The sequence below is a fragment of the Talpa occidentalis genome, unplaced genomic scaffold (assembly GCF_014898055.3).
Source record: "Talpa occidentalis isolate TD23 unplaced genomic scaffold, MPIMG_talOcc4v2.1 talOcc4.5, whole genome shotgun sequence".
In the NCBI taxonomy this organism is placed as follows: Eukaryota; Metazoa; Chordata; class Mammalia; order Eulipotyphla; family Talpidae; genus Talpa; species Talpa occidentalis.
In genome coordinates, this window is record NW_023604861.1 from 25,190,166 (window position 1) to 25,203,419 (window position 13,254).

The window sequence follows — 13,254 nt, forward strand, 5'->3', positions numbered from 1 at the left end:
CAAATGAATACAGTACTAGCAACCATATTCCAAGGTTGTGGAATCTCAGCATTAAGTACAACTAATTTTCAGCATTCTTGCATTGAACCAGTAGTAAAAACAGTGCATAAAATAAGTAATGGAGGAAGGAAAGCGTTATGACTGATAATTTACCTCTTCCAAAATTCAATCTCCTAAACCTTTAAATATGGCATACTGCTGTGGTGAGTGAACCTGCTCAGAAATCTGGGACATTAGTGGGAAGAAAGGGTGGGAGTTTAGTTTAACTAAAATTCAAAGCAAGACAAAAGAAGAAATACTCAACTACAACTGAATTTATGTCCCCTTCACTATAATGCACACACAATGAAATAAGTCTTTACTAAATTCTTTATGAAGAGTAACTAAGGGTAAAGTCAGGAAAAAATGACTCTTGGTAAAAGCTATTTTTTTCATGTAAAAATCTCCTCAGGAGGGCCTCTCTTGGTGGTGCAGTGGTTGAGCACTTGGCTGTGATGCTGCCCGCAGCCTCTGCAGCTCCGGTTCGATCCCCGGCCACAGGCGAGGGTCCCATATGGCACGCTGACCTGTCCTGCCACGCCCGCTGCTCCCCTCAGCAGTGTATTTCGTCAGTTTGCCTGTTCTGTTCCCCGCTCTGGCTCTGGTGAATTCTCTCACCCTCCCGTGCTTCTGACTGGACCCAGTGCTTGTATAAATAAATATATAAATCTTTAAAAAAGAAAATCTCCTCAGGAAAGCACTGTTATTATAAGCTATATGTTGGGACACCAAAGTAGGTATAACATATGATACTACTTTGTAAATATATACATTGCAAGAGATTTTTACTTGTGCCAAGATTAAGCCAGACATCAACTAGAAATAACCCCATAAAAGTATAGTTTTGTATCTAAAAATTAAGCAAAATTTCAACTGTCATTTGGTAAAATTGTTCTCCCAAGAGTTATTCCCTAGTTTTCTCATCACTTTTTGATTCCAAATAAAAATTCCTCCTATATGTGTCAATGGCAGTAAGTACTTCCAACTACAACATACAATTTCATAATAGTATGGGCCAGTCAATGTGTATATGACAGCTCTGTCCTCAGTCCTTCAATATTGGTATGATTCTTTTATTATTATCAGAATTCCAAGTAAGTAGTGCATTTATTTATTTACTTGCTAATTAGTTACTTAGTCTGAAGAAACATTTGATTTTTTAAATCTTTTCAATTTTATTAGGTCAGGTCCATTATCATGGCATAAAGAATGACTCAAAAAGAAAAGGCGGGTGGGGGGGCTGGGAAGGGGGAACGGTGGCAGGGGCATGCACATGTGCCACAATGATCCCAGCTTCAAAACACTTCAGGTTGGTCCCTGCAAGGCCTGCTATGCTGACAATTAATAAAAAATGAAATAATGGTCTTATGCTGATTATCTGTACTCAGATGAGACTTCCTCTAATTTTTTCTATAGGTTTAAATTTTCAAGATAATCATGAATAGAGCAGAAGTTAACTTTTTAAAGCATGATTCCTAAAACCAACCCAACTGAAATAAGTACAACTTCCTCCAAAACAAAAACCAGAAATCCTACACATGAAAATATAATGCAGATAAAAACAAATTTCCATATACACAAAACTATGTTAGAGGAAACACATTTCCTTTGCTTTATTTTCCCCTTTATTATAAGCTCAGTCTACTGTGAAAGTTGCAACTTAAAGCTCTTTATAAAACTAGACAGAAACCTAAACAGAAGGCCTATAGTAGGCAGGAAATCTTGTAATTTAAAAGGTTTAAAAACCTTTAGAGAAGTCTCCACACTCAGATCTGCCAAAACAAACAGAAGCACATGCTAAGACCACATTAGTGCCTGGGTACTATCCATTTAGGGTTGCAGGTTAAAGAGCATAACAAAAACATGTAACCAGAAAATCTTGTTTGCTATTTTCAAAACAGTCATGACCGAAACAAAAACATTACTTCAGATTTTCAAGTTTAGTCAAGTCAAGAAGAGCCCATTTTATTTTAATCTACTTTAATTGTATAAGCCCTTTTAACTTTCCTCAACTTTGTCCCAGAAAAAGCTTAGCACAACATTTAGTTATTGTTCACATCCTCATTGAAACTCCAAAATATGAGTAACCTTATTTAATAATTACAATGTGTTTAAAAGGCATTTTTGGAGTTATTTTTCAAACTAGAAAAATTAATTTTGCGACTTCTTTATAGGAAATTGGCATTATACTATATTTCTTAAGAAACTGATATCAAAGAAAGTGAATCTCAAAACTGGTTTCATGTTCAAGGGGTGGACTAATTATTTCAGAGGTCTCATTTAAGGTTATAAATGAAAACTCAAATTGTTCCTCATTAAAGTTTTGAAACGCTGGCTTTTTCTCTAAAATCAAGTGTGCAACTTGGCAAAACAAACTAACATTTATTGAACACTTATTTCCTGCCAGGCACTGTGGAGTAAACTTTGCACGCATTTTTTCTTTTTAATTTTATAATATATCTCGGGTAGCAACAGAGAGCTAATGAAATTTTTTGGTGACTGTCCAACCTAATAACAGCAATATGGGACTCAAAATAAGAAGACCCTACAAAGTAAAGTTTTAGATAACTGCTAAAAGTTATCTTTTTGAAGAATATTCTGTATCATTAGAAAATATTTGGAGTGGAATTACAAGACAAAAAAATCAATTTCCAAATTATGTATGCTAGTACATTAAATATGTAAGAAAACATATGCATCTGTATACATTTTTGAATGGTTATCTTTAGATGGCAAGATTACCTGTAATTTTCCCAAAAAAGTATATATTTATAACTAAAAATCCCCTCCGATTAAGTATTACCCTAAAAATACCTAAATCTGGTTGTTGAATATATGAGGTTTAAAATCAAATTTGGTATTAATGGAAAATATTATGTAGTGATAGTAGGGGAAAAAGTTCCTTTTGAGAGTTTAACATATTTTTGATAGGCAAATGTGCAATAAAAAACTTGATTATACAAATACTTAGTTTGCTGTTATGAATTGTTTTATGATTCAACCTAAGCTGAATTTAATTTCAAGTGTAAAGAATGAAATAAAGATTCTTTGAATGCTGCATTGCTTTCAATTTAAATAAACTGAAGTTAGGGGCCTCCCTGGTGGTGCAGGGGGCTAAGCACCGTACTATGAAGCAATCCACAGCCTCTGCAGCATGAGTGCAATTCCCAGTCTCCAGGGAGCAACCCACATGGCGAGGCGGACCTCTCCCATCTCACCGGCTGCTCCCCTCAGCAGTGTTATTTCAGTAAATTTGCCTGTTCTCCTCCCCACTCTGTCTCTGGTGAGTCCTCTCACCCACCCGCATCTCTGGCCTGTACCCAGCTCTTGTATGCATAAATAAATAAATCTTTTAAAAAAAAAGTAAGTAAACTGAAGTTAAATAGAACATAAAGCCATAGACTTCTTAAAAAAGGTCCACTGAAAGATCAAATATGGACTTTGCAAACTTCAGAAATACACCAGATCCTGAACAGGGGTCTTCTTTGCCACTGGTAAATTTTGCATAAAGTAGACACTCAATAAAAGTTGTTGAATGGCAAAGAAAAGCATAAATGTCCTCTCTGGGTATCTACACTTACTTTCTCATCACTTAGTTTAGGTGACCTGAGAAGCACTTCCTCAAAATAACCCTCTGGTTCACCATGAGAAGAATGCCTGGCACCAGCTGGTAGGAGATATTAATAGCATGCCCATTAGGCACTTGTTCAAGGCACATAGATAGCTCAGTGATAAAATCTTTAGAAATATTTGGACAGTTAAGATTATTTAGAATATGAATCAGTTGTGGTTTTGTAGATCTTCACTTTAAACATTAAGAAATCAACATCTGTTTTGGACATACTTTTAAAATAATAGTAAAGTTATATCAATAATTACCTTCAATTTTAGAGGAACTCAACATTTGGGGCTAGAGAAAGAGAGCTTACAACAGCAAGATTCTTTTTTTTTCTTGTGACAGAGCTTCTTTTAATGGATTCAGATGCTAAAATAGAGAAGAGACTGGACTTTTCCTTCAAACTTCAATAGTTAGTATCTGACCAGTCATTTACAACTGATAACAAAAGTCTCTGACTGACAAAACTACATTTTTTATCATCCCTAGGCAATACAATGCTTAAAAACAGAGATATGCTTTAAATTACAAATACCCTAGGTCATCCATAGTGATGTCTGGAGGGGTTTTGGGGAGAATGGGAATGGAAAGAGACTAATCAATTTTTCAAATAATGTGTGTTTTAGAAAAATTTGCATCTTCAGCAAACAACCATTCCACTACAAAAGGATATTTGTTAGTCATCTATTCTTGAACTAAATTCTTCCAGATAATCAGTTTATACAATAAGAGCACAAATTCTAAGCATCCTTTCGCTTCTCCCATAAAATGGTTTTATAGCTTCCATAACTTTAGATAGCCTTAAAGACTAGCACTTCAAAGTTTCTACAATAGTATTAGAATTAACATAATTTTTCCTCCTTAGTGAGTAATGTCTCTATATGTTTAAAGCAATTTCTATAAAAACAAAAGATAAAAAGCAGCTTTGAATCCTCAAAGACTCAGATGAAGAGACAATTCTACTAGTTGCATTACACCATGCTAGTTAGAGAAAGTGGAGAATAAAAGTGAAGTTGCTGACCTTAATGAATTTTCTAGTTATCTGGGGAAGTTACGTGGGAAAGGAGAGCTAAGGAGATGAGAGAAATGTTCTACTATATTGTATGGAGAAAAAACAAATGCTTATGGATAGAGAAATATACTACTCTTGTTTTGGGCTGAGAAACGAGGCTAGAGTGTGGAGTCACATGGAGGGGCATCTAAGTTTGACACAGAAACATTTAGATTTGACAAGACAGTGAATAAGCAGTAAGGATTTTTTTTGCAAAGATGGATGAATTTAGATGGGAGAGAGGAGCTGGGGAAAAAAATCAAGTAGGTCAACTAGAAAAACCCATTAATACAGGTACAATTTTGGGCCACCCTGGTGGTGCAAGGGGTTAAGCACCACACTATGAAGCAATCCGCAGCCTCTCCAGCACGAGTTCGATCCCCGGCCCACCAAAGAGAAAAACCCACATGGCGAAGGAGACCTCTCCTTTCTCGCCCGCTGCTCCCCTTGGCAGTGTATTTTGGTCAGTCTGCCTGTTCTGTTCCCTGCTCTGTCTCTGGTGAATCCTCTCACCCCCCACATCTCTGGCCTGTACCCCAGCTCTTGTATGCATAAATAAATAAATCTTTAAAAAAAATACAGGTACAATTTTCTCTCAAGAGATAATAACTAACTGGCAGAGCTTCCAAAATTTTTCTTGATCTTCACTGTCTTTTTACTTTCAAAAAAATGTTTATGCTAATCTTTAAGCTAATGCCATTTATCTCTCTTTACTTTATCTCTAGTAGATGGCAAGAAATGTGAGCAGGTATTTAAAAAAAGAAAAAGGGGAAGCATAATTTTAACCTGACAATTGTTGGTACAGATACATTTGTAATTCATCTGACATAAATGTGAAAATTAAATTAATGTGGTATAATTACCACTGAATTTACTTCTAGGAAATGTCTAATTAGATCCCTATTCTACTGACCATTAAATTCACTTAAAAATATTTGAAATGCATGCTTCTTACTGTTTTATTTTTTGAACAATTTAATATTTATGCACACTAAGAATAAAGTAACTATCACTCAGCTGAGCACATTATCAGAAAGCATAATGTAATTACATTTAGCTTGAGTAGATAAATAAAACAAATATATATTGATTTTACCTTTGCTTTAGTCGTCTTTTGGCTGTAGTGGGAACATTAGCACCATAGCCGTAAGAAAAAAGAACCCTTTCAGCCTCATCTTCATTTTCAACTGGAAAACATTAGTGTATGATGTGAAATAATCTTTTCTCTTAAAAAGCATGGTAAAAAAGAAAACAAAAGAGGTCAGAATGATGAATTAGTGAGCATAAGAACATTAAATATGGCTAATGCGTAATCTCAAACAGGCCATTTGTAAGTACATGCAAATCTCTTAAAGTATATGCTTGCTTGGATTTGTTCTATTTGTTTTTAAAAGGTGTAAGGGATTGCATCATATGACATGTTTTTTTGTAATAAAGCATAAAAATACAGATGAGTTATTCTTAATGATTCAAAGCCTTTTTTCATGAAATGTATATTATGTAATTATGAAAAAGTAATGATAACATCAATTTCATTATTCCCCTTCTTGATAAAAGAAATAACTACTCTTAATTAGGAAAGACATTCATTATATTATCAGAGGAACAACCTTATCCTGCAATAATGAAATTATGCACTTAGCAGGTTACTTTGTTAAGAAAATGTGCAGTCTTAAGACTGGTAAAAAAATCTGTAAAATAAATGCTATAAAAATTTATAGGGCCTCCGTGGTGGCACAAGGGGTTAAGCACTGCATTATGAAGCAATCCGCAGCCTCTACAGCACGAGTTTGATACCTGGCCGGCTGGAGAGCTATGGTGCAGCAGACCTCTCCTGTCTCGCCCGATGCTCCCCTCAGCAGTGTGTTTCAGTCAGTCTGCCTGTTCTGTTTCCCACTCTGGTCTCTGGTGAATCCTCACAACCCCCCCCAACTCTGGCCTGTACCCCACTCTTGTATGCATAAACAAATAAATCTTTAAAAAACTTTATAAAAAAATCAGTAAGACCATTTACTTCTAAAGTTAAAGGTATTTAATGAAAAGCTAATATTTGGGTTACAATGTTTAAAAGCAATGTTAATTTTACATTAAGTTGGGACTGAACAATATTTAATCAAAGGCCATAAGAACTAAAGATTAGCTCAAATTAATCAATGATATGCAACAATTTTATAATATTATTACCATTTTAATATTATAAAGAAAAACCTACTTTTGGAAGTGTTTCAGATTTAAAACAAAGTCACATATTTTATATTAGTAAGTGAAGCTGATTATTTGTAGGTCCATCATTGTAATATGCATACATTTGTTAACTGATTCTTCTGTAGTATAAAAATTTTAGGAATCTTCATTAACTGTTTGCCTTCAATTATGTCCCTATTTTTCAGGAGAAACACAATTTCCAGAGGTAGGATTATTAGTTGTGAGGGACATGTGGAAGCAAGAGAAGACACATGCCATTGTGTATAGTGTTATGTTATCATGGCTCCAGATCCAAGTTTAATTCTCCAATTCAGTTTTCAGCAGAATTAGAACTGACACTTAGATACCTGACTGCTGTTTTTCTTAAATAATTCTAAATTCAGAAAGGAGAGGGCTAAATTTAGGTAACTTCTAAAACACCTATTAGTTACATTTGATGGTATCTTAAATTTAAGCTTAATACTTAATGGGTTAATAGCTCATGAGTAACTATTCTAGTGGGGATTTAATTACGGAAACAGTATGTACTATACAACATGGTAAATGGCACTAAAGAGATATGCATGTGTCTTAGAAGCACAGAGCACAGAGCAACTCTATCTGAGTGACACTATTTTTCCCATGGTAGACACATTAGGAAGGTGTGGGGAGATTGACATTCATAAAGAAGGTGCAGAGGGAATTACATGTACAAAGGTACAGAGCTGTGATGTTTTAGTAATTGTGAGAAAAGTGTCTGGAGTCAGTGCAGAGAACAATGGTAGCAGAAAAGCAGGCTTGGTTCCAACTGTGAATGGAACAAAAGTTCTGTTTGCTAGGTTAAGGAGCTTGGATTTTATTCTATAGTCAATGAGAAACTAATAGAGATTAATACAGGAAGCTGACATATTACAGAAAAAATTTCCCTCCTGCCTATTTCCCATTTTATTCTTAGCGATAATCATCCATAGAGGTGATTTTTATTAATCCATAGATTACTGTTTCTTCTCCTAGGACTTTTTTTTTTTTTAATTTTTTTTTTTAAGGTTTATCTTTATTTATTTTATTTATTTATACAAGCACTGGGTACAGTCAGAAGCACGGGAGGGTGAGAGAATTCACCAGAGCGGGGAGCAGAACAGGTAGAAGGACCGAAGTACACTGCTGAGGGGAGCAGCGGGCGGCAGGAGAGGTCTGCGCACCATGTGGGACACTCTTCCTGTGGCCGGGGAGCAGCCGGAGATCGAACCGGAGCTGCAGAGGCCGCGGGCAGCTTCACAACCCAGCGCTCAACCGCTGCGCCACCGGGGAGGCCCTCCTAGGACTTTACATAAATTTAGTCATACAAGACTTCTTAGGCTAGACATCCACTTTTTCAGATACATCGATGTTAAGGAATCTACTCTTTATTAAGTAGAAATATTCTAATGCATGAATTTATGATGGTTTGTTTAACCATTTTCCTATAGTAAACACCAGGGCTGTTGCCAGTTTTAGTCTATGAATATTCTAGAAGTCTTTTTGTGTGTATTTGCTTTATTTTGGGCAAAAATAAATGGAATTGCTGGATCACTAGAGGGGTTATTCAGTTTTATAAAAAATTGTTAGTTGCTCCACATTTTCATCAACCTTGCTACAGCCAGTCTCGCTAATCTCAATCACTGTGGTAGATACGTTGTTGTATTATTTAAAGTGGGCCCTTTTAGTGTCTTTTTTTTAGAATATAAAAGCATTTAAAAGGGAACTAAGATTGGGATAACAGTGAATTTACAGAATTCACTATGTATCTGTTGATATCTTGATGGATGGACTGTCTTAATTTCTTTTAGCAATGTTTTGTTTTGTTAAGCTTATTCCTATTTTGTGTTTCTTTTTACATTATTGTAAATGAAACTGTTTCAAATTTCCTTTCCAACTGTTTGCCTCTAGTATATTTTTGTGTAATTACCTTATAACGTGTTAAATTTACTTATTAGTGTTAGAGGCTACATGTGAAAAGATAATCTTATTCTTCCTTTTGATCTTCTACCTTTTTTCCCCTTTCTTACATTATTTTGCTGATTAGAAACCCAAATTCAATGTTTAACATCAAGAAAATAGAAATGCCTGCCTTGTTCTCACCCTTATAAAGGAAAGCATTTAATATTTCATTGTTAGGTGTGATCTTAGTTCCAGGGTTTTGTAAATATCTGTTACCAGATTGAGGAAGTTTCCTTCTGCTTTTAATTTGCTTAGCGAGAGGAACATATGCAAAGTTATGGAGATAAGAAAGAATATGAGACTTTCAAAATAACATGACATGATAGGGGTGAGCAAGGCATAAAAAGTAGAAAGTGAAATAAGAGTCTAAAAAGGAATTTGACTTTATGTTGTCTTCAGAAGACAACAGAAAAGCACTATAGCAGATGTAGGGTATGACTAAGATTGTATTTTATAAATATTACTCTGACTCCAGTTAAGAAATAAAATGTCTTTTATCAGACATTGACCTTAGAAATGGAAAAAAGACAGTAAGAATGAAATTTTCTTAAATTTGTCTACAAATGTAATAGTCTTTACAAGAAAATGTGCCAAAAATAATTAGAACATTGTCTTGATTCAAATTCAACTTGAAATGAAGTTTCACCTCACTTTTGTAAGAGAAACCTACTGTTATTTCTGACTTTGGGCCAAAAAAAAGTACAATAGCAAACATCACACTTACTGATGAAATGTTATTTTAAAATATTCCCTTAAAACTAGGGACAATGCAGGAAGAAAGCAAAATAAGAGGGACAAAAATGAAATAAAAATTAAGCTCAAAGATTATAACACATAAATTTAATGAATTTATTTCTATCTGTCCTTTAACACACGTTCAAGTATCATTTCCCCTCTTAAGTATTTGTCATCTCCAAGGTGAAATTAATTCAATATCTACTCTGTACTTCTGTGTATCTCCTGCTCAGGGCACTTATTACTTTATTATCTGTTAATACATTCATTCCCTACAGTAGACTAGACTAGGAACCCATATAAACAAGAATTACTGCATGAACTCCAGAGCTCCAGCTCCTGGCAGAGGTAAACATTCAATAATTATAAATTAAATAAATAAAAAGATAAAATCCACAACATTTTATCCATTTTTGTATCCCAACTACTGGAATTGAAATTAACTAAGTTTTAAAATATAAAATGTTCCTTAAAAAACTTAGTCATCAATTGCACTTTAAGGAAATATACCAAAGCATTTTCAGAAATGATACCTGTTTTCTTGTGCTGCCAAATAAAAAGATGTATGGGGGAATGGGGGAGACTTACTTTCTGCAGTTTGCATTATTATTTCATCAAGCTCTTTTTCCAATTTCTCATAAATGTCTAGCCTTGCCTGATGCTCAGAGTTCTGTGCTTGAAGTTCAGTAATGCGTTTTTCAGAAGTGGCTTGGAGACTATAAAATTCTTTAGTTAAAACCTTATAGTGGAAGAAGAAAATTGCAAAGACAAAATTAAATAGTTTAAATGTTAAGACAAAAACAAGATACAAAAATGCTTTTAGGATTTTTCTCTTTTTCATGATTTAAATATTAAGAGAAAGAAGTAAATTTAGATGATTGATGAAGCTAAAATATTACTTTTAAGGTAAATCATTCTGTCATTTTCAACTGAAAATTATGAAGTGCTTTATTAGCAGCAAATCAAAAGGGAAATATGTAGTGCTACTTGGGGCAATATCAGAAAACATCTTTATCACCAGAAGGGATTAGAAAAATTATAAGACAGATACAAAAGGCATGGAAATAGGAATTATTCTGTGTAAGAGTATAGTAAAATAATCCTATATTCTTCAATGGTAACTCAAAGAATGAATCACTATGATGATAACAATGAATTAAATAAAATGGGCGATGTTTCTAGTGACAAAGGAAATGTTTTACTGTTTATATAGCAATTAGCTAGAACGTTTACTTATTAATAAAGACTAAGTTATGGAGTAGTCTTAAAACCTGCTTCCCAACACAGCATAAGTAATATAGTATTTCCTAAGAAGCAACTGAATATTATGGCTAAGAATATGGTTTGGAGCCAGAAAGATTTGGATTTCAATCTTGGTTTGACATTTATCAGTTGTGATCTTAGGCAATTACTTATTCTCTCTATGCCTACCTCAAAATATCGTTGGAAGGATTATTCACAGTTCTTAGCAGAGTTGCCTAGAAGTAGTATGTGTTGAAAAACACTTATTACTATCCTAAGAAATAAAATTATGAGAACTTTGTATTAAATGGGTCATAGAACCACTCATTTAATTATCATGAAACATAAGTAATTAAACAATTTTGAGACAAAGTTCATTTTTTTATGTAATGACAAAAAGTTCATCTTAACAAATGTATAAGATTTTGTGCTTTCAGTGATAGAGAAGATGCAGAAGATCTATTCACAGTTTTTAAGAAGCAAGAAACTGTAATTTATTTTTTCTTAATCATTTCCTTCAATTATTTCCATCAAAATTTCCCTCAAAGTGAACTAAATTTCATCTCCCACTGTCAAAATACTTTCTTTTGGAGGGTGTAGGAAGAATAACATGGGAATAATATTTGCAGGATGATATCTAGAGTACCTGACTGAGTCAGAAAAAGAAAAATCAAGTTTTAGCATCTTTCTTCTATATTCATGACAACAGGGAATGTATTTTCTAAAAATTTATTAATTCATTATAGTAAAATTACTGCTTAGTAAAATAATCTGGAGCTTTCATAGAGTTCTTTACATTGGTATGTTACTCATGAAAAAATCTGGTCATTGAAGACATTTATTAATTTAACTCTCAATATAGAGGATCAGTAAGGATAGTGTTGAACAACTTATTCCCACAGCAAGGCTGATGTTTTTCATTTGTATCCCACTGTCCCCAATAAAAATAAATATGACACAAATTAAAACCACAGGTATGGGTAACTAGAGAAATAATCAAAATGGTGAAAATGGGTATTTCATAAAATACTATTTTAAGAAGATATTTTAAAAGTAGGATTAAATTGAGAGATACAATTTATAACTTTCCTTCATAACATGGAGGAGAGAGCTTCCAATTGTTCCCAAAACCTGTGCACCTTGTGGTGCAGAATTCTCCTGTACTATGGATTTGTCTGAGTGGTTGCTATGAATAAATTTATGACTGTCTTTGAAAAGCCAACAAAAGACTTAGCTACTGAACCTATGGAAGGCTATTTTATTAAAGATTCTTTGTGTAAAACCAGTACATGAACATTTGAGTTCAAACATGAGTGCATAAAACAGGTCAATTGCTTTTTGTAATCCATTAAATATCAAGCTCTCATAGTGGAAGTTTCTTTCCTTTAAATAAGAGAATGACAACACAGAATTATAAAAAACTATATATGTGTGTGTGTATATATACAAGATATAGGTCAATAGCTGCTTTAAAAAGAGAAAAAAATTTAAAGTCAATGTTTTGGGAGTCTTTGCCAACCAATAATTTAAAAAAAATTTTCCCCCAAGTTAAAAATCAGTAAGAATATTTGGTAAAAGCAACAGGTAAGCATATAATTGTATTAATCTTTAGCCTTCACAAAATTATTTCTCTCTAAATTCATTGTAGATAAGAATTGTCTTAGAAATACCTTCTATTATTTCAGTGGCACTACATTAGCATTTATCAAATCATTCATGCACTTAATCTTTAAATGCTTATTGAGCATCCACCCTAACTCAGGCACTGTGTTAGACATTTGTAACACAATGATAAATGAAAAGTCCCTGTCTTCTCAAGACACCTAGTTGAACAGGAGGAAATGCAAAGAAATTCTGAAAAGCCTTAATTTTATCAACCAGCACATACAGGGTAGGAATATGGGAAAGTGGTTTTCATGCAGCCATTTTCAACTTTTAGGAGACCAAAAAATTAGTGTGGATTGCAACCAGTAAAAATAATAAAAATGGAATGGTTTAGAAAGCATTAGCACTGTATGTTGTAAAATATAGTTTTGTGAAATATTTGTTTCAAAATCACAGAGAGGAAGTGTTCATTAATTTTCTGTATATATAACCCCATCCCAGCCCATCACAAGACATACCCTTATCATATTCATCCAATGTGAAAGGAAAAGGAAAGGTATTTTGATAGGAATTAGATGGAAAACTTGTGAAAGGTGAATTCTCAATCAGAACTAATCTGATAAAGTACAATTAAAAATGTATGAGTGCATCTGCCACAGCAGATTATGACTGTAACAATTTCCCAAAGAAAGTATCTAAAAAAAGTGAATGTTGAACAATGATTTGGTTTAGAATAGACACCATCTCTATACAACATTTGCTTATGTTTCTTTAAATGTGTGTATATATATTTCATATCATT

The 13,254-nt window shown here is 33.7% G+C and overlaps 1 protein-coding gene across 5 annotated transcripts in view; it reads right to left on the bottom strand.

Annotated features, from left to right (window-relative positions):
• The window catches only part of PIBF1 (progesterone immunomodulatory binding factor 1), a 174,007-nt gene that overhangs the window by 55,467 nt on the left and 105,286 nt on the right, over window positions 1-13,254 (bottom strand). For all 5 annotated transcript variants that reach the window (XM_037528944.2, XM_054701530.1, XM_054701531.1 and 2 more), the window contains exons 12-13: window positions 10,194-10,344; window positions 5,803-5,893 (exon numbers count right to left, since the gene is read on the bottom strand). In XM_037528944.2, coding sequence (XP_037384841.1) covers window positions 5,803-5,893; window positions 10,194-10,344 — 242 coding nt within the window. The remainder of the gene's footprint in view (window positions 1-5,802; window positions 5,894-10,193; window positions 10,345-13,254) is intronic.